General features: G+C 36.2%; 2 protein-coding genes across 7 annotated transcripts; one reads left to right on the forward strand and one right to left on the reverse strand.

Moving 5' to 3' along the window:
* Positions 1-159: 159 nt before the first annotated feature.
* Positions 160-4138, reverse strand: LOC122282764 (cycloeucalenol cycloisomerase-like). Its single transcript, XM_043094779.1, has 8 exons — positions 3986-4138; positions 3720-3877; positions 3271-3354; positions 3001-3042; positions 2003-2113; positions 1733-1924; positions 937-1034; positions 160-608 (listed from the first exon to the last, which is right to left on the reverse strand). Exons 1-8 carry the CDS (start codon positions 3990-3992, stop codon positions 422-424), a joined length of 879 nt encoding a protein of 292 aa, XP_042950713.1. The 5' UTR covers positions 3993-4138; the 3' UTR covers positions 160-421.
* A 4481-nt stretch (positions 4139-8619) lies between these two features.
* On the forward strand, positions 8620-18892 carry LOC122283013 (protein ROOT INITIATION DEFECTIVE 3-like). Of its 6 annotated transcripts, none has more exons than XM_043095136.1 (9): positions 8621-8958; positions 9812-9925; positions 10218-10351; positions 10457-10601; positions 10697-10899; positions 11288-11409; positions 11722-11957; positions 17518-17754; positions 17997-18892. In XM_043095136.1, exons 1-8 carry the CDS (start codon positions 8734-8736, stop codon positions 17752-17754), a joined length of 1416 nt encoding a protein of 471 aa, XP_042951070.1. In that variant the 5' UTR covers positions 8621-8733; the 3' UTR covers positions 17997-18892. The 6 variants fall into 6 exon arrangements, with proteins under 6 accessions (XP_042951073.1, XP_042951070.1, XP_042951069.1 ...); XM_043095135.1 differs by having other exon boundaries at positions 18017-18892; XM_043095137.1 differs by having other exon boundaries at positions 18020-18892.
* Positions 18893-24544: the final 5652 nt, after the last annotated feature.

A 24544-nucleotide genomic window follows, 5' to 3' on the forward strand; every position in this document is an offset into this window, starting at 1 on the left:
TGTTGACTTCTAAAAACTGTGTTTTGCATCCAAACTGGTTCAAACCTTAGATTTGGATGAAACATAACTTCCTAGACCAAAGCCCTTACCTCTTGAATCAATCCCCAGGGGTTTGTGTGGTAACCTTCTTCTGATTTTAGGAATAGAATTTACAAAATGTGGATGAAAAGGATTGTTCTTTCAAGTAGTAGTGCAAGGGAGTTTATCAAGTGCAATAGTTTACATGATTGTTTTCTGCTAGCTCGATTATTACTTCAAATGTACACAAAAAAAGAAAAAAAAAAAAAAAAAAAAAAAAGGAGAAATACAATGATCTAGCCGGGTACAACACACATGAAAGCATCAACAAGAAGAAATTACATGGGATGGTTATCTCAGTGGCTGAGAAGTTAAAGGGGTCCTTGTTTTGTAAATCCATCCATCAAGTTTCATTGGCAAGTGCTGGAAACCATGGCAATCCTGGTTGAAGGCACTGTTTTGAATCTGGAACAATAGGTCCTAGAAAGATGCGCCACAAATCAAGTATTATAGTAACCAGCATTGCAGCGCCGAGAGCATCAACAGCCACTCTGGGTAAGTCCCATGAATCACCCGGTTTCTCATCAATTCTGCACATATATTAATTAATTGCCTTCAGGTAAACCAATATAATGTTGATAGGTTGGAAGAATCAATATTCTTCTAAAATCCCACGTATAATTTTCTCACTGGCAAGGATATGTGCCTATAACGATTGTAAGTTATATTCTACACTACGGCATTCTTTTCAATACAGACAAATACGGGAAAATTTGCAGAGCATGCACAATCATGGTTACAGTAAGGAAATGCCTAATTCTTGCAATATAATCAGCAAGTGAAATTGTACAGAAATTGTACAAGTACTAAAGAAGGAGAGCTCAAATAATTGAAAATGATTAGTGGTCGAATTCCTACCTCAGAAACATGGGGAAGCTTACAATGAAGTAGATGGCATAAAACAAGGATCCAACTTTGTACATGGATGCCCGATCCACAAATTCATAATAAGGGAACTGCACATATTCAACATAAAAAATCATTGCCCACACATTTTAGGGGATGCTCGGAGAATGAGATGAGATGAAAATTTTGTGAACAGTAGTGAAATGCTTTGAGTTATGATGTTTTATGAGGTTTTGGAAAATGAGAGAGAAAAAAGTTGAATAAAAATATTATAAAGTTGAAAATATTGTTAGAATATAATGTTTTAATATTATTTTTGTTTTGGGATTTGAAAAAGTTGAACTCTTTTTTGTGTTTTGTTTTGAAGTTTGGAAAAGTCGAAATGATTAAGTAATAATTAGATGAAAAATTTAAAGATTAGAAATTGAAAAGTGTATGTTTTAGTGGTGGTTGGATGTTGAAATGTGATGAGATGATATAAGATGGGATGAGATGGAACCATCTCAACATCCAAACAACCCGTTAGACTTGTATGATGGTAATGAAAAGACTAACAAGAAAACATTGTCTTAAGATGATTATCACATTCAGTAAGTTTGGATTCCAGATACCGATAAGGCTGTGAAGATTTGATGGTGAAGAATCAACAAGCTCTATATACCAGGAAGCCTTGGTAATACTGCACCATTCTAATTCATCTAGCCTTAAATCCAAGCACAGGCCATGATTTATTATATTCAGAATCCAGGTAAGATTAAATGTAAGATCTTGATGATGAAATGGGGGTGAAAACTGTCTCATAACATACATTGGAAATGGCTACAGTCTCAAGGTATGCTATGAAATACGCAAGAATCAGAATCCATGCAGCCTCAGTAGCCCAACGAACTTTCTCCGGCAAGTCAGCAACAGAATGCCGTAGTCGGCGAAGTGTTATGTTCGATGTAACATGATAAAATAGAAAGCAAACATGTGTGAGAAGGAAAGTTGTGTGTGGTACCTGCAAAGAAACAAAATAAGTGATTAAGCACGGTAACATGTAGTCTAATTACAGAGGACTTTTTGTTTCGTGGATTACATTGTTCATTTTCCACGATGGAAAGGTATAAGAAGCTCCCAAAACTGTGAAGAAATAGTGGGTCCAAAAGTAATTCCCAACATAGCTAAAGATTATAATCCAGAGACTGGCCTGCCATAACAATACAATTAAGTTTAAGGACAATAAAAAATATGATACAAGAAAAGATATAACTTGTTGAGAGGCATATCTCCAACCCGATCAGATTGACTGATAATAATAAGCAGATGAGAGATAAGAACTATTCAAATGCCAAAGTAATCTTGTATAAACCAGGCCATGGAGCCTTATTAATATGTATTGAATCAATTCAGCTTCTTGTTGTAGCAACATATCTATGGAGCCTTTTCTTATTAATATATTATAATCGTTTACCTATCAAAAAAATATATATCTATGGAGCAATGTCCTTTTTCATAATATGTTCAACATCTTACCAAAAAGCTTAAAAGTATCATTAACCAACACAAACAGATATCAATCTATCACTGAATTGTTGCATCATAACATCTCACTGAATTCATGCTGAAGATATTTAATTGACAAAGGTCCCAAAAAGCCAAATGAAAGTGAAACCATTTAAAGAAGAATTCCCCCGATAATCACATCAAAACTTGAAACCCCTACTTTTAGATATTCTGTTCAAATTGTTCTATCAACTACCGGCTACCACAGACACGAGAGACATGAGAAGGAACAGCTGAAAATTTTTTCATGGAGTAATACAATTCTTATCATCAAAGTCATAGCCAATTAGTAGGAATACATGCTAAGCATAGATTTAACATTTATATATTCATATCTCAGATGCAATACAAGGTTACAAATATGCACAAAGACGGTGCAAAAGCTAGGTCCATCTCAACTATACACAATATCTTGTACATATAAAAACAAGTCGCACATTGTCCAGAAGATGCATGCCCCCGACACAACTTTAACTGTTCCATAAATTTATCATTATCATGGTAAGTATTACCCAAGAAGAAAGTACTTGCCTTGACCCAATAACGATCCTTCCAAGACATATGGCTATCAGCCTGCAAAAGAATTCCCAATAAAAGGAAAATGAGCACAAAAGCAATCTACAGGGACTAAGGTTGACCTCCATTAGCATTCGTACCACCAAATTATGTTTTTAAGCAATCAGTTAACAGCATTTTGGCATCAGAGTGCGTAGTTGAATAGCGATTAATTATACAGAGTTCTGAAAAGCTCAGGTGGCAGTAGCAATATAAAAAGTTGAGGAAAAAAAACCGAGAATGTACCTTTCCAACAAATAGCATTGGTATCAAGAACGAAGGAACTGCTGAAATCAATCCCAGAACTAGATACTCCAATTCTGTAAAGCTCTGTCAAGTATGAAAATGATACTTTTTATAGAAAGTTTGACAGATTATCTCAGCGAGAACGAGAGAGACTGGAAACGGACAACAGTTTAAGATTTGATTAGCAATCCATTACTTCTATTCTTAATCATATGCAAAATGCAAGTGAGCATTACATGTCCTTATGCGTATAAAATTGAACAACATAAATGAATGAAATTATTCAGTTACACTTGAAGTCAACGAGACATAAAAACACCTATATAGAAGCTGGCATAGACTTAAAAAGGACCAAATGAATTCGCTTTTTTTCGTTACTTAGTTTCGCACAAAGCAAACAGAAAGGTGTGCGAAAACAGAAAGGAACGACTAAAAGGTCCAAGATGAACCTCGTAGAGCTTGTAGGGGACGACGATCCCCAAGCAGAGAGTGAGCCAGAAGGGAGTGTAGCAGAGGAAGAAGAGCTCGCCCCATCGCTTGCTCGGGTCAGGAGCGAGCCACAAGCTCGAGCAATGGGAAGCAGCCGCTTCAGATTCCGATTCCGAACCTGCACCAATTGCCAAATGTCGGTACTTATGAGGCTGGGATTAGCATAAACCCTGGACAAGTAATTAAGAGAATGCTAAGAAATTGAAGATGATGGTGGGAAAATTACCGCCCATTATCGGTATTGGGATCTCAGACTCAGAGAAAAGTGTGTACTTCTTGACGAAGTCGGCGATGAAGTCTCAGAATGCGCCATTCGTGGCGTTATAAAGCTGCGAGCTAGCAGGCCACTGTACAAACTGACAAGAGTAGATCTATGTATGCGAAAGTAGGCTCGTTGGCGAACCATTTTACCAAGCTGCCATTGGTAGTCGGGCCCACGTTCGCTGAACTACGTTAAAAATCAGAGAATATCTGGAGAGCGGTAGGGCTGCTCCCCTTCATTAAACAGCCCTTCAATAATACCATGCCACATCAACAATTCCACAGAAATTACAATAGATTCATTATACTAGATGATAATGACGCATCTTCCCCTCACCGATTCGAGCCCCATTTAGAAAGCCTTCACCTGGGTGTTCATTAGATGGCTTCGATCTGCCACCGCCTGACGAGATGCGTGAGGAGGTGTTCAAGATGCGTGAGTGGAGGCGATTTACTAAGATTCGGTTAATTTTTTTTTTGCTTTTCCACCACCTGAAGAGATACCGAACCGGTGATATCCGGAATTGTTGGTATGGAGCGGTTTCGTCATTCGTGGTCTCATTGTTCATACAATAGCATACAGGTCAGGCTCTGATTTTCCCATCTGTTTGCTGGGAAAATGGAAGAAGCTTCCCAAAAATGAGAATTTTGTGATTGTATGGTGCTTTCTACAATTGTGAAATCTCGGGAAATAGTACCGAATAGTTACGTCAGGAATAGTTGATTGGAAGCTTTTGTGAGAAATCCACAATCGAGTGAAGAAATGTCTCTTTCCTTTTCGTTTTTGCACTTTCTTTGTTTTTCTTCTTCTTCTTTTTTTCCCTGACGCAGCCTAATTAGGCATTACTAAACGTGTTGTTCAATGTCCAATCATTAAGTTATTCTGAGATTTTTCTTGTCGTGATTTTTTACTTCTGGAGCTATGTTTTAGAATCAGATCTTATTGGTGGATTCGACTGAGAGTTCGGAGAAGTCGGCTTTCGGAGTTGGAGAATGGATTCTTCACTATCTTATTCTCCAGTTGCATTTGTTGGAGCTTCGGCTTCGGATCTTCTCCGGAGCCCGAGCAACTGCATCAGTGGAATTCCTCTGAGAACCTTAGGCAGGGTGCGATTAGATGCAAAGAGACAGAAGAGAGAATACTTGACGAAGATGATAAGAGGGGAAGAGAGCAACGATTTCTGTGTGGGTGCTTCTTGTGGTTCTGTATGGTGAAGCCTAAGTAGCTTATTGAGTTTTTTCTTACGTGGCAACCACTGAATGGAAGGCTGCTCTTCCCCTATTATAAGCCCGACCGATGCAAAGCGTAGATAAATGAATCTCTATAATTTTTTTAAAAAAAATAGTGTGCAGTAGTTATGATTTTTAATAATTATAAATATCATGTCTTTTTAACATTAAGGAGCTCTAAAATCAACACCTAAGTTTTGTTCCATTCTCTCTCTACACCAAACTCCCTTTAAAATCCATAGCCAGAGTTTTGCTCCGTTCGTCAGGGGAGCGGGGCTGGAGCTTCGAGTCCACCAACGTCTCTCCTCAACCAGCTTCAATCGCCACTTAGGATTTTTTTTTTTTTTTGTTTTTTTTAGTTTTTCTATTAGTTTATGCTATGCACGAATTTTACGCGCCGTCACGTCTGGAAATATTTTCTGCCACCACACACGGCACGGTTGCGATTAGTGGCATTGCTTCTTCATGATTCGACCTTTCCGTCCTCTCCAGTTGCGGTGCATGTGTTTCACTCGCCGTCACCAACAATGGAGGTCTCTCACCAGCGATTCGTCTTAATTTTTTACTTTTTTATGTTACCGCTTTCCTTAATCAAAAATCAAGTGAAAATAGTAGTGGTAGTTCCTTTCAGTCAATCCAAACCAACACGTTGCAGCATACCCTTTATTGTGGCTTTTAGCTACAGTCTTATAGTCTGTTAATCAGACTATTTCAAAATTGTCACCAAACTGTCTCCCTTTATGGGATTTGGGTGAAAGCTAATTGTTCGGCTCCGATCACCCTCTTTTTTCTTTTTATTTTGTGTCGTAATGTGTGTTGGCTTTGAAAAAACTGTTAGGGATTCTCACCCCACTAAACTTATATCTTATATATGATAGTTTATCTATAAAATTTCCTATTTGTTGAGAAAAAAAAAAAAACATTTAAGGATAACTATTTTAAAACCTCTTTTATATATATATATATATAATGAATAGGGTTAATTGTAAATCACTGTAAGGGTTTTCAACGTGTTTATAATTTCATATCAAAATTTTTAATCTTTTAAAGTTAATATATGAAATTAAAAAATCTGAGTTAAGTATTTTGGCCAACCTCTTCTTAGCTTAAGTGCATATTGATATGCCAAATGCACGTAGCTTGATTGGATTACCCCCAGCCTTCAAAATAAAAGTCTGGAGTTCGAAATCCCCTCTCCAATTATATCCAAAAAAAAAAAAAAATAGTAATGTTACCTTCATCCTTATTTAGAGATTATAATGCAGGCATAAGTAATTTTATCTTTAAAATTTTTTAAAATTACAAAAATATCTCTCTTAAAATGATTTTTTTTCTCATTTAATAAATTCAATCCTTTAGGTGGAGACTACAAATAGAATTTCTCAAAAAAAAACGAAGATAGACTTTGTCTTCTGTTAATTCTTTTTCAAACGTATTTAATAATTGTAAGTTTTTTAATACTTAAATATTTATTTTACAAAAATTAAAAATCGAGGTCTTAAATTGTAAAAAGAGAAAAATACATATAGTAGTTTTATAATTAATGTTGAAGTACTTTAAAATTGGAAGTTCTTTATTCTAGGAAGGTTCATCCAACCCAGCTAAGTCTGGAACCTAATTATTTGGGTTCTAGTTACGAGTTTCGACTCAGAACAAACCCGACCCATACCCGCATGACTAAAACTGGTTATACATGGTCTGGATTTCAGGTTTTAAACAAATCACAATCTTTATTAGGAGATCGTGATGAGATTGAAAGCTGTTATTAATCACATTACTTAATTCAATATTGGTGGTAAGCAATCAAGGACAGAAAAGAAAAATAAAATAAAATAAAATAAAGAAAGGTGCTTGTAAAATGGAAATTAAAGATTAGAATCGAGACTGCAGTTATGATCACCAACATCATGTACATCATCCATGGATTGTTAAAAAGTAATCTCCCCTCAAGGATTCCATCAAATTTAACAAGTCAAGGGGTGCAAATAGGAATAACTTGGTAGTTGAAGGTGTAAATTGTTGATTTTAGTTATTTCGGGTGCAATTTTTAAAAAAAGGCAATGTGAGGGTGAAAAGTATGAACTTTTTCACTCATACAACTGTCACTCGTATTGCAAAATAAAGCTTCAAATCTAAGAGCACTTATTAAGTATTATTATGGAATATGAATGCATGAGAGCATTGGCAACGTCATTGCCCATGCAAGTCTAAAATAGAGCATAAATTTGCATAAATTCATCTGTAATGGTCTAGCTAAAACTTGAAAGTTTAACATAACTGATATAGTAATTGTATCCCTTCCTCCAAACTTGGCGAGCGACTGTTGTCCAGCCAAAACTTATTTTATTCTTTCTGCTTCTTCACCTGCAATTGATTTGCTCCTTCTTCATTTCTTTCTTTTTTTTTCTCTATGCCGGAGCTCCGTTGCATGGAAGTGTTTTCGTTTTCAGTAATTGGAGAACCTCCGTCCAGCCACTTGCAGGCCACGTAGCTCCGTCGCAGCTGACCTCCGTCCACCTCATTGTCATTGACCAATGAGCTCTATTTTTAGGAAAGAAAAACAGGGCTGCCAACCGGAGCCTCGCTTACGCCGCTGCACCTCCACATCGCCTCAGAAGATGCCGCCAAGTACTGCACGTCAGCCGCACTAACGGTCGCGTCTCACAGTGAGGTTCTTCCCCTCAACGCTGTGCGATCTGTTTTCCAAATTAATCTCTGTTCTCTCTCTGATGATCACGCTATCTCTCTCTCAGTCACGGGGCCATGCAGATTGATGACGTTTTCTTCTGGCGCAGCTGACCTCCGTTGAGCCACTTGTGGGCTGCCCAGCTCCGTCGCATGCCTCTGTCTCTATTTTCATTTTCATTTTCGTTTTCGCATGCCTCAGTCGCCCAGCTCCATCGTTTTCGCATGCAGTTTTGTGTTGTATTTAAAATTATTATTTAAATATATAAATATTATATTATTATTTTTACTTCAAAATAACTAGTTCAATGTGATGGACTTAGCTAAAAATTTTGATTATAGCTAAAATTTACAATTCTAGCTAAAATTTAGACTTAACAATGGTTAGACCATTGCCAATGCTCTGACAATGACAGTACTATCAGTATCACAAGTTGTAGGGTCATTACAAATACCTCATCATTTCGGAGTATCCGATGCTTACGTGGGAGTCTCTGTCGGATGCGCCAACATGATCAATTCCATGTTGTCGCTGGGTTCTTGACAGTTCACTCTTGATTTGCATGTAGCACACTTGTACAAGAGCCAACTGGCCATAGTCTTTACTTCGCGAGTGCTGAGATAGGCGAGATATGCCAACTGTGCATAATAATTTCTTCTACTACTTTTGTCACTTTCACAAATCTGCGTGCCGTGCGTCATTCAGCCCATGCACTTCCTCAAAGCAAGTCCTTCGCATGCAAAAAAAGCTTCAGAATTTCTATATATCGCTGTTTACACAGAGTTTCACACGCAAAGATGGACAAGGGTAGGGAGGCTTTGGTGGTTTGCAGTGATAAGAGCATGGGAATTGGCATAACAATTTGGGATATGGAGACGGGGGATCATCTCCTACACATACCCACCAGTGCTTCCCCTGCTCACGGGTTACTGTGCTTGAGACAGCAGTTCCTTGTAGCTTCTCAGATTCACAGACATGGATCTATTGGCGGTGGAGCCATCTTTCTCTGGGCATTGAATAAGGTAATGATCAGCACAGACTTCCATTTCAGTTTTATGAGTTTCCCTCGATAATCAGTATTCTTATGGGTATTAAACCCAACATGATCATTTTGCATGCATAGTATAATCAAGATGGATTTATGATCAGTTTTTAAATAGTCAATAGAAAGTCATTGGATTTCATGTTTTGATGAATCTTGACTCCATATAGGATGTTGCAGGTTTGTTTCAGGGCAATTGCAAATAGGAATTGATCCGTTCAATGTGTAACTTTAATCCTCTGCTTCTGTACTTTGATTATGTAAATAGCTATATGCTTTCTGAGGTGCTTGAATTTTTCTTCGTTACCTATCTTTTACTTATTTCAGTCATTGAATGTTCGGATAATTGCTGCAAACTTCGACTCTTTCTTTGATTGATCGCGCCTCAATGGATCATCATTGGTCAATTGGGAAATGTTGGTTTTTGTACTGAGGTCTTGTATCAGTTAAAAATCCTTTCTCCCCCTTAAATGTTAACATTCACTCAATCTGATTATGAATTTTTTTAGGCTAATTTTGTCGCTGTTCGTTTATATCTAATAGTCTTATGATTCGTTTGGCTGCTCAAAAAATGCATCAAAAAGATAAGGAGAAAAAAAATTAGATCTATGCCTAGCACAAAAATATGGTTTAGTTGAGGTTTGTTTTTCATTTTCAGTGAGAAAAATGATTATTGCACTGGGGAAAATCGTTGCTCAGTTGTAATTTGCTGGAGATCGTCTATGAATTTGAAGCTTTTCATTTAACTTCTGGCTCGACTTTACAATTTGCCTTTAGAACTCTGTTTATCCTAAGAAGTTCCACTTGTTTCACTTAAATTTTCTAATCTTCAGCCTCAACCACCCCTTCGGAGTTACCCCGTGGAGGCCATTGGGCCACTTTCTTGCACAAATGACGGCATATATCTAGCGGGCGGGGCACTTTCTGGAAATGCTTATCTTTGGGAGGTTAGCAAGCACTCTATCAAATTGCATTATTTGTATTATCTATATAGATATATATTATATTAAACAGAAAACGTTCTCTCCTGGTATGGAGCAGCCAAAGCCTGTTCCATATGATAAATTCCTTTACATTGATTTTAAATTAGCAGCTGCATGGTGCTTCTAAAAATATCTTTATGTGCCATTAGTATCCATATTTCTTACTTCTTTTTCTTCAATTTTTGGCGCAATGAGTGAGTCAACTTCGTGGGGGGATGACAGTTTTACATTCTGATGTGCTTGAGATAAACCACAGATTGCTAGTGGAAGATTGTTCAAGACTTGGCATGCTCATCACAAATCAGTGAATTGCTTGCTATTTTCCAATGATGATTCACTTCTTATTTCTGGGTCAGAGGATGGTATGATCTGTGTTTGGTCAGTAATTAGGTAAACGCCAATTCTTTTTCTTTTGGTACTTAATTTCTGGCAGACAAAAGATAAAAGATTAAGAGCCTTTCTAATGATGCATTGTTCCAATTAAATTGATGGAAGTTTGATAGACATGGAAGATTCCAGAAGCTGGCCTCCTCTGTTACATTATTCATCAGAGCATGTATCCTCTATCACCAGTCTGCTGACAGCATCAGGCACCTCAAATTCACTTTTAGTATCAAGCTCCCTTGATGGTACATGCAAGGTGACCAAACTATATGCATCATTGTTCATTTTCCTAATATTTCTTGTTGACATTGGAATTTCTCCTTACCACAACGTTTATTCTGTATCAAGTAGGTTTGGGACTTTGTCACCGGAAGGCTTATTCAAACTCAAGTTTATCCTCTAGGAGTAACTGCAAGTGTGCTTCACCCAGAAGAGGAGATTTTGTTCTGTGGGTGTGTAGACGGAAGAATTTTTGTCAACAAGCTTGATATTGGACTATTGGAGGACTCTCTCTTTGTTGCAGAAGACCAAGCAGTTGTGTTAAAAGGACACAAGTAATGTATGGAGCTTGAGTTTCCAGTTACTCATGGGAGACCTGAATCTCTTCTGTCACAGGAATAAACTGTTGAAAGACCTAGTGACTTTGAATCTCATATTTTTATGAGTTAATTTGATTCTCATATGGGGACTGAATCATGACAAACTAGCTCCTCTTATCTTTACTAGGTTCTTTGGCTTTGAAACCCATTTGGAAACTTCACTGAAAGTGCAGATTGTAAACGAACATGCCCACTCACATGCACACGCATTCACAAGTGTATAGATGCATGCAATGAACATTGAGCATTAAATTTTCATCCTTTGTCAGATTGGTTAGTTATTTGGATAGATTTTGATCCCATGTTCATGTAATAAAATCAGTTTTTCCTACCATCCATGCAGTGGAGCCATAACTGCATTGACCATCAGTGGATTGGGTCTGATATCCGCATCTACAGACTGCACCATCTGCATATGGGATGTAGTCAACAGGATGATCGTTCGGAGATTCAACCATAAAAAAGGTATGCATAAATTTGTTGTCTATTATTTCCCTTTCTTGGAGAGGTAGGCTGAAATACCATGTTGTTGGAGAATTATCCATCTTACTGAATTCAGATTAACAATCAGAAAAGTCAATTTAACTGGTGGAAGCGTGTCTACTTACATATAAATGTCTACTTGCATATGCCCACATTTATATTGATACATTCGACATGATCTTATATTTAGAATCCGTGTATTGATGTATACCTACATGCAAAATTTAGCATACATATCTTTTGATATAACCACCAATTTTGCATGATCAAGATTTTTTTTTTTTCATCTGTAAGCAGGGGCAGCAACTAATATGATGGTGATTCCGCAATCCTCACTGCTTTCTGCATCAAACCATTCGGGAGTTTTGAACCAGTTTCATGTTTCTTTGCTTGACAAGTATCCTCAGCCAGCCAACTCATCCAAGGGAACAGCCACTCTCCTTTCCCTGCGTCATTCCTTTAAAGGAACGCAAACTTCCTTCGATTCGCGAAGCACTCATTCATCAAACCAGCATATGTTTGATTTGGAGGTCTCTTCCTCTCTCATGAACAGCGTGCGATTGTTGACACATGCACAGACCATTAACATGTTGTGCCTTAAGCTGCCCTGAAAATAAACACAAAATAGATAGAGACAATATTTAAGTCGTTCGGCAACTTGCATACGTCCACTGAGTGGAAACACTATATTCAAAACAACTCTATCTCAAATAGCACTACACACACTTCTCACTTCTCTCTCTCAATGGGATGGTTTATACTTCAGATATCCTCTCCTATTTATAGGAGAGGATGAGCTCCTCTCCCTCCACATATGCGCTGGAATCCAACGCTTAATTCACTGGAGGCACATGTGAGAAACATCACCACATGGGCAACACATGGGCACATGAGCACATGGGCATTATATGGGAACCACATGGAGTGGACGGCACACATGGGGTGGACCCAACAATCACCCCCTCCACCCAAGTGTGCCATATTAGGATACTACATGTTGTATCCTTCCAATGATTTCATCCCTTTATCGAAATGTTCTTTTGCCATGAGAGATCTCCGTTACCAAATGCGCCCTAAGGCGCCAATGCACCTATAGGTGCTCAGCAGTATGAGATATTAATCAAGTCCAAACAGTGGTTGAACTTGATCCCTGTGATGATTTTTGTCAACATATCTGCTGGATTATCTTCAGTGCCAATCTTCTGAAGTAGAATGTCCCCTTCTTCCAATATCTCACGTACGAAGTGGAAACGGACATCTATATGTTTTGTTCGAGAGTGATATACTTGATTCTTGGCCGGATGAATTGCACTTTGACTGTCATAGTAAACGGTAACCTCTTGCAGTTTAAAACCCAAGTCTGTTACCAATCCCTGTAACCAAATGGCTTCTTTCACGGCTTCCGTTACAGCCATGTACTCAGCCTCAGTTGATGATAGTACAATTGTCGACTGCAAAGTTGATCGCCAACTAACTAGTCCTCCAGCCATAGTGAACACATATCCAGTTGTCGATCGGCGTTTGTCAAGATCACCTGCATAGTCTGAGTCAACATATCCAGTTACTAGACTATCTTCACTCTTCTCGAACTGCAAACCAACATCTACAGTCCCCACAATATACCGTAGAATCCACTTAGCCGCATGCCAATGAATCTTTCCGGGATTATGCATATAGCGGCTAATTAAGCTAAAGGCCTGGGAGATATCAAGTCGTGTACACACCATGGCATACATTAAGCTTCCAACAACACTTGCATATGGGACATTTCTCATGTAGTCCCGCTCTTCATCAGTTTTAGGAGACTGCAATGCACTGAGCTTGAAATATGGGGCCATAGGAGTACTCACCGGCTTCGTCTTCGAGTCGATGTTGAAGCGTTGCAGTATTCTCTTCAGATACTGCTTCTGAGTAAGGTGAACTGTACCTTTCACCCTATCTCTGTTGATCTCCATCCCCAGTATTCTTCGAGCTTCTCCCAGATCTTTCATGTCAAACTCATGACTTAACTGAGTTTTTAGGCGACTTATCTCCCCCTTGCTTTTACATGCAATTAACATATCATCTACATATAAAAGCAAATAAATGAAAGATCCATCTGCAAGTTTTCTGAAATATACACAATGATCGTATTGACAACGAGTGTATTTGAGATCCATCATAAAGCGGTCAAACCGCTTATACCATTGCCGAGGTGACTGCTTCAAGTCATAGAGAGACTTCTTCAAACTGCATACCCAATTTTCTTTGCCAGCTTCTTTGAATCCTTCTGTTGAGACAGATAAATCTCCTCTTCCCGATCACCATATAAGAAAGCTGTCTTTACATCAAGCTGTGCTAACTCAAGGTCATATTTTGCAACCAAAGCTAGCAATATCCGAATGGATGAATGCTTCACAACAGGAGAGAATACTTCACTGTAGTCAATTCCTTCTGTCTGAGCGTAGCCCTTGGCTACCAACCTAGTTTTGTATCGCACTCCATTTTTAGTAGCTTGATCATCTTTCTGATTGAAGATCCACTTACAGCCAATTATCTTCTTTTCTTTTGGAAGCGGCACAAGCTGCCAAGTCTGGTTCTGGTGAAGAGACTGCATCTCTTCATTCATTGCCTTTGTCCATTCAACATGTTCACTGGACTGTATGGCTTCTCTGTAAGTGGTTGGGATCTCACCCCCTTCAACTGGTAATGCATATGTCACATAGTCTGCATAACGTGTTGGTACAAGTTTCTCTCTTCTCGGTCTATTGGTTGCTGTTGATTCAGGTTGTATTGGAGGTACTGTGACTGGACTATCAACCTCATATTGTCCGTGCTCTCCATTTGTTTCTCCTGAATCATTTCGAGTGGAAAACTCCACCTTTTATGAATCACCAGGTGTTTCGCTATCATGGCTGCCATCACTGGAATCTTTATGCTTATGTGACTTTAGTATTTTAGATTCATTGAAGGTAACATCTCTACTGATGATCACCTTTTTAGACTCTATACACCAAAATCTATACCCTTTTACACCAGTACTAAAGTCCAAGAATTTTACTTTCTTGGCTTTAGGATCAAGCTTACTTTTTTTAGCATGATAGTAAGCAGAACATCCGAAAACGTGTAAAGAGTCATAATCAGTAGCATGTGTACATCTCCACATTTCAGCGGGTGTCTTCCCGTTATTGGCATATGCGGGTAGTCGGTTGATGAGGTGGCAGGCATATGTCACAGCTTCAGCCCAAAATTGTTTACTGAATCCAGCATCCAGCAACATACATCGCACTTTCTCTAGTAAAGTACGATTTATTCGTTCTGCCACACCATTCTGTTGCAGCGTACCTCATACTGTGAAGTGTCTGACAATTCCCTCTCTCCGGCATACTTCCATGAAGGGATCTGAAGTGTATTCACCTCCATTATCAGATCTGAGCCACTTGATCTTTCTGCCGGTCTGAGTCTCAACCATTTTCTTCCAATCAAGGAAGATTTGCAGCACTTCATCTTTATTCTTCATCATATATACCCACACACGACGAGAATAATCATTTACAAAAGTTACAAACCAATGTTTACCTCCCAAAGATGCATTTTGGGTAGGTCCCCAAACATCAGAGTGTACATAGTCAAGTATTCCCTGTGTATTGTGTACAGCGGTTCCAAACTTGATCCGCCTTTGCTTCTCCAATATACAGTGCTCACAGAAAGACAGTTTACCAGTCTTGGCACCTTTGAGTAAGCCTTGCTTTACCAGGATTTGCAAAGCTTTTTCTCTTGCGTGTCCCATACGCTTATGCCACAGACTTGAGGTGTCGGCATCAGTCTCATCTAGCTTCTCACAACCTGTGGAAGCTCTTCCATCAACAGTATTTCCTTGCAAGAAGTACAAGTTTCCTCGTCTTAAACCCTTCATAGCCACCTGAACTCCCAATAGTACTTTGAGAGTTCCGTCTTCAATGGTGATTCTGAATCCCTTTGAATCCAGATATCCCAATGAGATGAGATTCTTTCGCAAGTCCGGAACGTATTGAACTTCTGTCAGAGTTTTGACGCTGCCATCGTGCAGCTTTAACCGAATGCTACCCATTCCCTAAGTCTTATAGGCACTGTCATTGCCCATAAGTACTGCTCCACCTTCAATCTTTGTGAAGTCAGTAAACCAGTCCCGATTGGGACACATATGATAGGTACATCCGGAATCCATAATCCATTCATCGGAATGACAAATGGATGATGAAATTGTCAAGGAAAAATCTGAATCATCATCTCTGTCCACGACATTGGCTGTGGTGGGTTGATTCTGCTGTTGTCCCTTCAGCTTGGGACAATCCTTCTTCCAGTGTCCTTTGTTGTGACAAAAGGAACACTCGTCTCTGACGAGCTTTCTTTTGACTGATGGACCACGTGATGTGGCTCAGGTTTTCGATTGAAAACCTTTCTTCTTTCCGGGATATCTTGACTGTGGCCTCCCTCTTGCTGTTAGCGCTTCACTTGATGTATCTAGTTGTACCTGTTTATCTTTTCTACAGTACTCATTGCTAATTAAAGAACTAGATATATCGTCAAAACTAATACTTTCCTTCCCATACAGTAGAGTAGTAATTAAATGCTCATATGTATCAGGCAAGGAATTTAACAAAAGTAAAGCTTTATCTTTATCTTCAATTTCAACATCCAAGTTTAACAAATCAGCAAGAATTTGGTTATAACTATTCAAATGTTCAGACATAGAATTACCTTCACGAAATTGGAATCTGAAGAGCTTTTTCTTCAAGTGCAAACTGCTCTCAATGCTCTTCTTCATAAACTTATCCTCCAATTTCTGCCAAAGTATCTTAGCATTTGTCTCTCTCATGACAAAATACTTTTGTTCTTTGATAAGGCATAATCGGATTGTACTACAAGCTTGAGTATTAAGCTTTTTTCAACCCTGATCAGTCATATCATCTGGCTTTCCTTCCAACGCAATATTCAACTCTTGTTGGATCAAAAAGTCCACGACTTCACACTGCCACATGCCAAAGTTGCTTGTTCCATCGAACTTCTCTACTTCAAACTTGGCATTTAACACTGTGGACCGACGTCCAAAACTACTGGCATTTTCAGAGCTCCTATCTCTTCTAGATCTTTCCATTTGAATTAAAAAAATTTAGACACAAAATTTCAAAATTCTAACCGTACGGATGAGTCCAGAATGATCCAAATAGTTGGAAAGCACTATTTGATCGTTGAAACCGGATTCCAGATGGTTTAGATCAAGCCCAAAATGGATCTGAAAAATGGACGGTTCTGATCTGTCTGGCGCGTGGGATACAACAGATGCACGCGTCGATCTTCTAGGGGCGCGTGTGGGCTTCTCCGATGTTCATTTTCGATGCCGTTTACGGCAACGGATCCATCTTGACGAGAGGAACGTTGTGGTGTGATCAAAAATTGATTTCGATCAACTGCAATTTTATGGGTAGCACGAACCGAAGTTCTGATATCAATTGTTGTGTCTTGAGTTGCCCTGAAAATAAACACAAAATAGATAGAGACAATATTTAAGTGGTTCGGCAACTTGCCTACGTCCACTGAGCGGAAACACTATATTCAAAACAACTCTATCTCAAATAGCACTACACACACTTCTCACTTCTCTCTCTCAATGGGATGGTTTATGCTTCAAACATCCTCTCCTATTTATAGGAGAGGATGAGCTCCTCTCCCTCCACATATGCGCTGGAATCCAACGCTTAATTCACTGGAGGCACATGTGAGAAACATCACCACTTGGGCAACACATGGGCACATGAGCACATGGGCATTATATGGGAACCACATGGAGTGGACGGCACACATGGGGTGGACCCAACATAACATAACATATAGACCCGATTTACCATTGAATCACCAAATAACACTAAGTTTGCACTTTATACCCGAAGAAGACTAATGTGTCACATTGTGTCATAATATGATGTGCCATGACTTCTTGCTGTAGGAAAAGTGGGAAGAATAGGAAATTTCATAGAAAATGTTATGTCTTATTAGTTTAATTTTGAGATGTTATGCTATATGTACGAGCAATTGTCAAGATCCTCTTTCTGTGTATTGGAATTCAAGCAGAAAGAACAAACACTGGCAGCCATGCAAATGAAGGTGGAAACATGCACAGAGAATCGGATGTGGGCCACAAGAACGACAAAGCACGTCATGGAGATGAATAAGCATTTGCAGTCACGTTTGCTTGACTTGATGCAGTGCAGAATATTATGGCAAACTGAAATTGACTCGTCCACATCCAAAAAAAGAAAGAAGCTGAAGATTGGAAGTATACTACAAGGGGCAGAGGAACCACAATAGGTGACTTGAGTTTCGCTATTTTCTTTGATTGTATTTTTCTCATTTGGCCTACAAAGAATAATAGGACTACATATACAAATGATGGCTCCGTTTGTCAGCTCTCTTAGCTTTATAACCATTTTATTTAATAAATTCACATCGTTTCTATTTGTTCTTGTTTCGAGACTTCTCTTCTTCCTTCCTTTTTGTCTTTACATCTGTTTTCTTTTATCTTCTCGTTTTGGTGTTTACTATATTGTTAGTCCTATAATCCTGTTGACAGAAGTCATTTCGAAACAAGCAAACAGCTGGGGGGAACAGGCCTTGAAAGTGAAGATGGAGGGATTAAGGCTGCATGATGGTCAGAGATAGAAACAGAAAGGGCAGGATTGTTAAAGCTTGGCAATGTGCAGGACATCAAACATCTTGTGAAGCCTGATGAAATAATAAGGACTCAAGTAAAATTGAGTCCTGAGACCTTGGAAAATCAAGATCCTTGCTTGAGTAAATAAAATCTTCCATGAGTATGGTTTAGACCGGAATTCAGCCTAGAAAAATATGGTTGCATTGCTCATAGGATGAGAGATTAATGCAGAAAAATTGTTCTTCAATACGTAAGATGATAACTCGGGGAATCCAAATCCACTGTCTCTTGCTTCTGATATCTTGAGTTCAACAGCCTGCGGAAGAAAGATGCTTGCTCAGGTTCATATCAGCAAATAAATTTAAAAAAAAAAAAAATAACAAGTTGCTAATGATTCCTACCAATGCTCAAGTTCGGCTCAACTGCATGCGATCTTATTGGAGCTATCTCAGTGAACTAAGGTGGGAAAAGAGTCCCGTACTTAACTGTTTTGGTGCATGAACACCAGTCAAACAAATGGAGAGCAGCACAGCAAGAAGTTGTCGTGTCCTACACACGGTTCATAATTTTAGCTAGTTTGCTCCACAAACGGGAAGAGGTACAGACGGAAGCATGCAGTTTTCATAAATCAACATAGAAGACAAAACTTTAGTAGAATGGTTTTTGTTGGATATAAAATGGATTAGGGTCCAGTTCATTGGAAGCTCATTGCCTGAGAGGTTATTGGGAGATCATAAGAGACTGTAAAATAACCAAACATAATAAAAAGATGTACTTACATATTTTACCCTCAAACCATCCGTGAACGTAGATTTTTATGCTAAACTAAGTAAATTTATATGTCTCTCTTCGTTTATATTTTACATATTTTATTTATTATTTAATTCATATACGAGAGCATGGTATCAACGTCCAAACCATCATCGTCACCATTCAACTGTATTATTCAAATATTTATTACTTCATATTCTTAATGAACTATTGAAAAGTTGAATTGGGCTTCAATCTGAGATTGTCACGCTTTGCCTTATTGGGCACATATAATCGTCAGTAAGTAAGGTCCATTTGAGAGTTTCGTGTTCTTCTCATATTTCTTTATTTAAATGCTTGTTTTGAATCTTTCATTATTTGTTATTTATCTGTTGAATTTTTTTTTAAAAATATATATTCCCAAGATTACACTCCAATTTTAAAAGGACGACGAAAAAAAACTGAGTTATTGCCACAAAAGCTCAAGAAAATATCGGCTTCTCTACGTAGTCATAGAGCAGGAACTTGCGTCCACAAAAAAGTAGCCTTTATAAACTATATTATTTATTAATCTTTGAATAGCCTGATTAAGAAGGTAACCAAGACCATATTAGAAGGCGCTTAGGCCCATATATAAGATAAGACACTTTTATTTCCGGTAACTATTTCATAATAAAAAATTTTATATTAAGTCATTTTTATATATTTCTTACACACTTTATTAATATTATTGGTTACGTTACTTTTTTAATAAGAAAATATTTTAACCACAAATAGATTACATACAAGTAAACCCACAAACTGATATAGTTTAATATGTTACGTCAGATTGTAAAGTTACTTTTATTATAAAACAGATCTAACGAATTCTATGAAGTCACATAAGTTTGTGGGTTTATTTTATGTAATCTCTTTATGACTGTAACAGTTCTCTTTTAATATATAATAATTGTTTTAGCCAATCACATAGTGAAGTATGAAAGGTGTATACAAAAGTAATAGTATGTAGCTAAACTCAGAATAAATAAATAAATAAATAATTTATAAATTGTAATTATTTTTATTTTAAAATAGATTAAACATATGACATTAAAATTAAGCAATATTATTAGTTTTTCTACTATTTCTCTAAACTATTTAAGTATTTATTCTTTATATTTTTTTTAATTTATTTCCTCTTTCTTTTTTTTTTATCCGTCATATTTTTTAAACAGTTATATCGTTTTATAATTTTTAATTTATTATGGTAAATTTCTTTATCGTTTCTTTCTTTTTTTTTTTTTCTTTTCTTTTTTCCGTTAAAAGTATGTCCATTTATGATAGCCTCCCATTAAGTTTTTCAATTTCGTATGATACCATCAATAATAATAATTATAAGTAATCAATTTAAGATTAAGTTTGGGTATTGAGAAGTGTTAAGGTACATTATAAATAGTAATAAAAATATATATAAAATAATAATAAAATATATATAAAAATAATAATAAAATATATTAAAAAGTGATTTCTTTTCCACTAGCAAAGACCGATGGCTCACTCATCATTGGATGCCAGTGAGCATAAAAGAGAAAAGTGACAAATTATTAAAAAAAAAAGTCGAATAAAGTCACTTTTAGATATTTAAATAATAAATTAAAATAAAAAATAAAATAATGATAATTTATTTTTTATTTTTTTTAAAAAAAAAAGCCTGTCTAGGAAGGAGACCTCTCCTCATAGCCATTAATGTGAGTGGTCGATTCGCATACGGATTCGAACGTCCTAATAATGATGGATTTCGACCGCACAAAGAGATGGTAAAGAGGAATCAGGAATGGCCCATATTCGCCAGTGAAATCAATGGTACGTTTGTCGTTCAGTGATGTTTGTAGAAAGGAACGTTAAGATATAATACAAATAATAAATTTTATTTTTTTCATCAATTTAAATTTTTGATATTAAGTATTAATTTTACATGATGTCAAAATAAAGATTTTAAGTTATCCTGAATCTATATTATATCACATTTAATTCAATATTTTTATATATTAAGCTCCCTCACTTAGGAAGAGTATGACACACATGTGAAAAAAAGTATTAAGAACAATATTTTGAATACAGTACTGGATGTCGTACTAGTCAAGACATTGAAACGAAATATTTCGATACCGGTATCATTTCGAGATAGTCGATATATGAATGAATTATATATATAAATATATATTAATTATATTCTAAAATAATAGTGTATATATAAATAAATTATACATATATATATATATATATATATATAAATTATAAATAGCCTAGTATGAATTAGGAGTGAAAAAATAAGCTTGTAGTTTGAAAAAATGAAAAAAAAAAAAAGTTAAGGCCAAAATACTGGCCGCTACGTATTCCGAAATATCGGCCGGCACCGATATTTGAACCGGTACAAAATAGATAAAATTTATGTACCAGACCAATGACCGGTACTGCATATACCGACCAGTACGGTACGAAATTTGAAACAACGGTTAAGAATATAATATAAATAATAAAATTTACATCTTTCTATCAATTTAAATTTTTAAGATAAGTTATAATTTTATAAGAAAAATCATTTGTATAAATCTAAATAGACAAATCTTGTACAACTCTTTTATATTAAAAAAAAAAAAGAGCCTCACATTTAAAAAATGTAAAAAAAAATACTTTTTATTGATGAAATCTACCTTTTCCAAAAAAAAGAAAAAGACTTGCTCGTCTATCTAGTGTTTGTATCTAGAATTATTCTTATAATATATATATATATATATAGCGTGAATATAATTTATTGTTTTAAAATCCCGTACAGGAATCTTGACAGGATGCATATCCCTTAAAAAAAAAAAAAAAAAAGGAGACAGGGTGCATAAGTGACACGGATCTCACACAGGCACTGGACAGGGAGTCCCCACGGTGAATCAGAATTAATCATCGTAATGATCAAACAAATTGGATTAATTAAGGGGTTTTCACTGTTTGGGATTACCAAAAAAGATAGCTTAGCGAGAAATCAGATGATGTGACAATCAAATTATTGGGGAGATCACGCAACATTGAATATCATTACTTTTCCTAATTTTGCTCTTAATCACTTCGTCATCTTACTAATCAAACCCCCCAATATAGGGGACCATTCGTCCAATGTTTTGACAAATAATTACGAGGGCGTGTGCTTGAGAGAGAAGGGAATCAAGATTATAGTTATTTTATTTTCAATATGTTACCCATATCTTTTAAATAATAAAATTTTATTTAAAAATTCAAGTTTTAAAATTTATTTTCTAAATCAAATTATATTACGTAAGCATTTTATTAAAAAAAAATTTATTCATCATCTTAATTCTCATCATCTTATGATGTGGCATTAGACGATAGGTTTAAAAGTGAAATATAATAAATAATCTCCGATCATTTAATGCCACATCATAAGACGATGGGAGAATGATGAGTAGAATTACTCATTTAGTAAACATACTCTACACATTAACTTGATAATATAATTTTTCTACATTTATAATTTTTTTACAATTTTTTGTATAAAGTATTTTTATAAAATGATATTACTTTTATAAGTTATTTTTATAAAATATCATTTATTTAAAATAAAGTTATGAAAGTGGTAATGTTATATATTTAAAAAAATATATAATTATCTTCTAATTCAATGCAAAATAAAAATAAAATAGATATATAAAAATAAAATTATATTTTATTATTCATGAAAAAGTAGGAGAATAATTATAAAAAATATATATAAATTTATATTTCTCAATTTTAATATGCTATCGTGTGTAAAGATTGTTTAATTGAAAGTTTGTTAACTTAAACGCAGTCAAAGACAATTTTCTATAATACTTTGCAGTGAAGTGATTGAAGTAATTGTATGAATGTGATTGGAGTTGTTCGAGTGAGGTTGACACCGACCGGTTAGCCACAGAAGTGATAATTATGGCCATATATTTCTTTATTTATTTGCATGCTGTTTGCTTTGAATTTTTAATCATCCTAAACTAACTTAATAAATTCAAATCTCAATTAAAGGTGAAAATAGAGCATTTAAGCTCTATAATGCGAGGCTGGCACATTCTTTCAACCTTTTGTTTAGGCATGATATTCGACCCTAGCTAGCAGGCTACTCACCCCCCGCCCCTGTATGGGCGGAGATGAGATTGGCCTCCGGGTCTCGGGTCCGGCTCCGGCTCCATCCTATTTGTGTGGGTGTTCTCATCCAAATGTCGAGTAGGCAGATTGGCCCCTAGGTCATCCGACCACCCATGAATCTCAATACATTCAGAACATTTTTTTTAAACCATTTTTTAGTAGGTCATCTGATTTTAGTTTGGGCTAATTTTGATCCAATATATGTTTTCACTCCAAAATTTTATATATTAATATAAAACTTGAAAATCTTAAATATATAAAATTAAATCTTATATCTAAATATAAATAAATAAGTTGCTAACTAATAATTCTAACCTGTTACAAAGTAGTCTAAAAGATTACAAATTAATCTAAAAAATATTGCAAATAATTTGAATAACTAAGTATAACAGTGTCACAAGTTACAGTAAACCTAAAATAGAAAATAAAGGTAACAAAATAGGAAATCATTTGTCAAAGATCTTCTGCTAAGTCCTCCAACGAAAAAAGAAAAGAAAAGATGAACATAAGGATATGAATCATACGATATCTCAAAAAGAAAATAACATCAACTAGGAAAAATATTATAACACAAGTACAAACTATAAAAAATTAATTAACAAACCAATAGTATATCATAATCAAATTATCAATGTGCGATTGATATAGATTGAGATGGAACCTCTTTTCCTGGATTGAAACTCTAATCTAGATTACAGTTTTGATTTTGAAGTCCCAAAATAGATTAGGTTAGCGATTTCAAATTGAACCCCTAACCTAAATTGGAGTTTCGGATTGAAGCTCTAAATCATACCCCAAAGTTAATCCAAAATCTAACATAATCACACAATCCAACTCCATAACATCCAAAACACGATCATGTCCTCTATTGATGATAATCTTGTCCTTCATTAAACATATAAAACAATCCAGAATTTCAAATATAGGGTTTCAAGATACTTACAAGTTAAAGTGGAGAGGGAATAAGCTTGATGACGACAACATCGAGAGAGAGAGAGAGAGAGAGAGAGATGTGACAAGGTGTAATTTATCCTAAAACAAAACAACAACGTTATTTTGGAAAGTTTATGATTCCTTGGTAATTTCTATTAACCGAGACGAGTAATGCACGTGTTTTACACGAGCTTGTTTATTTGAATGATTGCTTCTTGAGTCTTTGATAATTTTATGACTTCAACATGATACGCAAAATTTTTGCCAAATGTTTCTCATTATTGTGTAGGCTGATTTTAAAAGAAAAACAAAAAACCGAGTTGTTGGTTGGCAACGAGACAAACTTAAAAAGAAGCTGATCCAAACAACTTTTGTATGGAGACAGAATCATCCATTAATTGAGGCCACAATACCAGCCTCCTTTCTAAAAGCTTCTTAATGCATGGCTGCTTCAGACAAAAGCGAAATCAACACGAGTATTTGAAAAGAAGCTTAAGTGCATGCTACGAATTAACTTTTAAAAGTTTCTTCCCAATTATTTCGTACGGCCTTGACTGGGGGTCATAAAACAAGGAGTCAAATATAAATGTTGCGCCC

This window comes from Carya illinoinensis, chromosome 11, assembly GCF_018687715.1.
Source record: "Carya illinoinensis cultivar Pawnee chromosome 11, C.illinoinensisPawnee_v1, whole genome shotgun sequence".
In the NCBI taxonomy this organism is placed as follows: domain Eukaryota; kingdom Viridiplantae; phylum Streptophyta; class Magnoliopsida; order Fagales; family Juglandaceae; genus Carya; species Carya illinoinensis.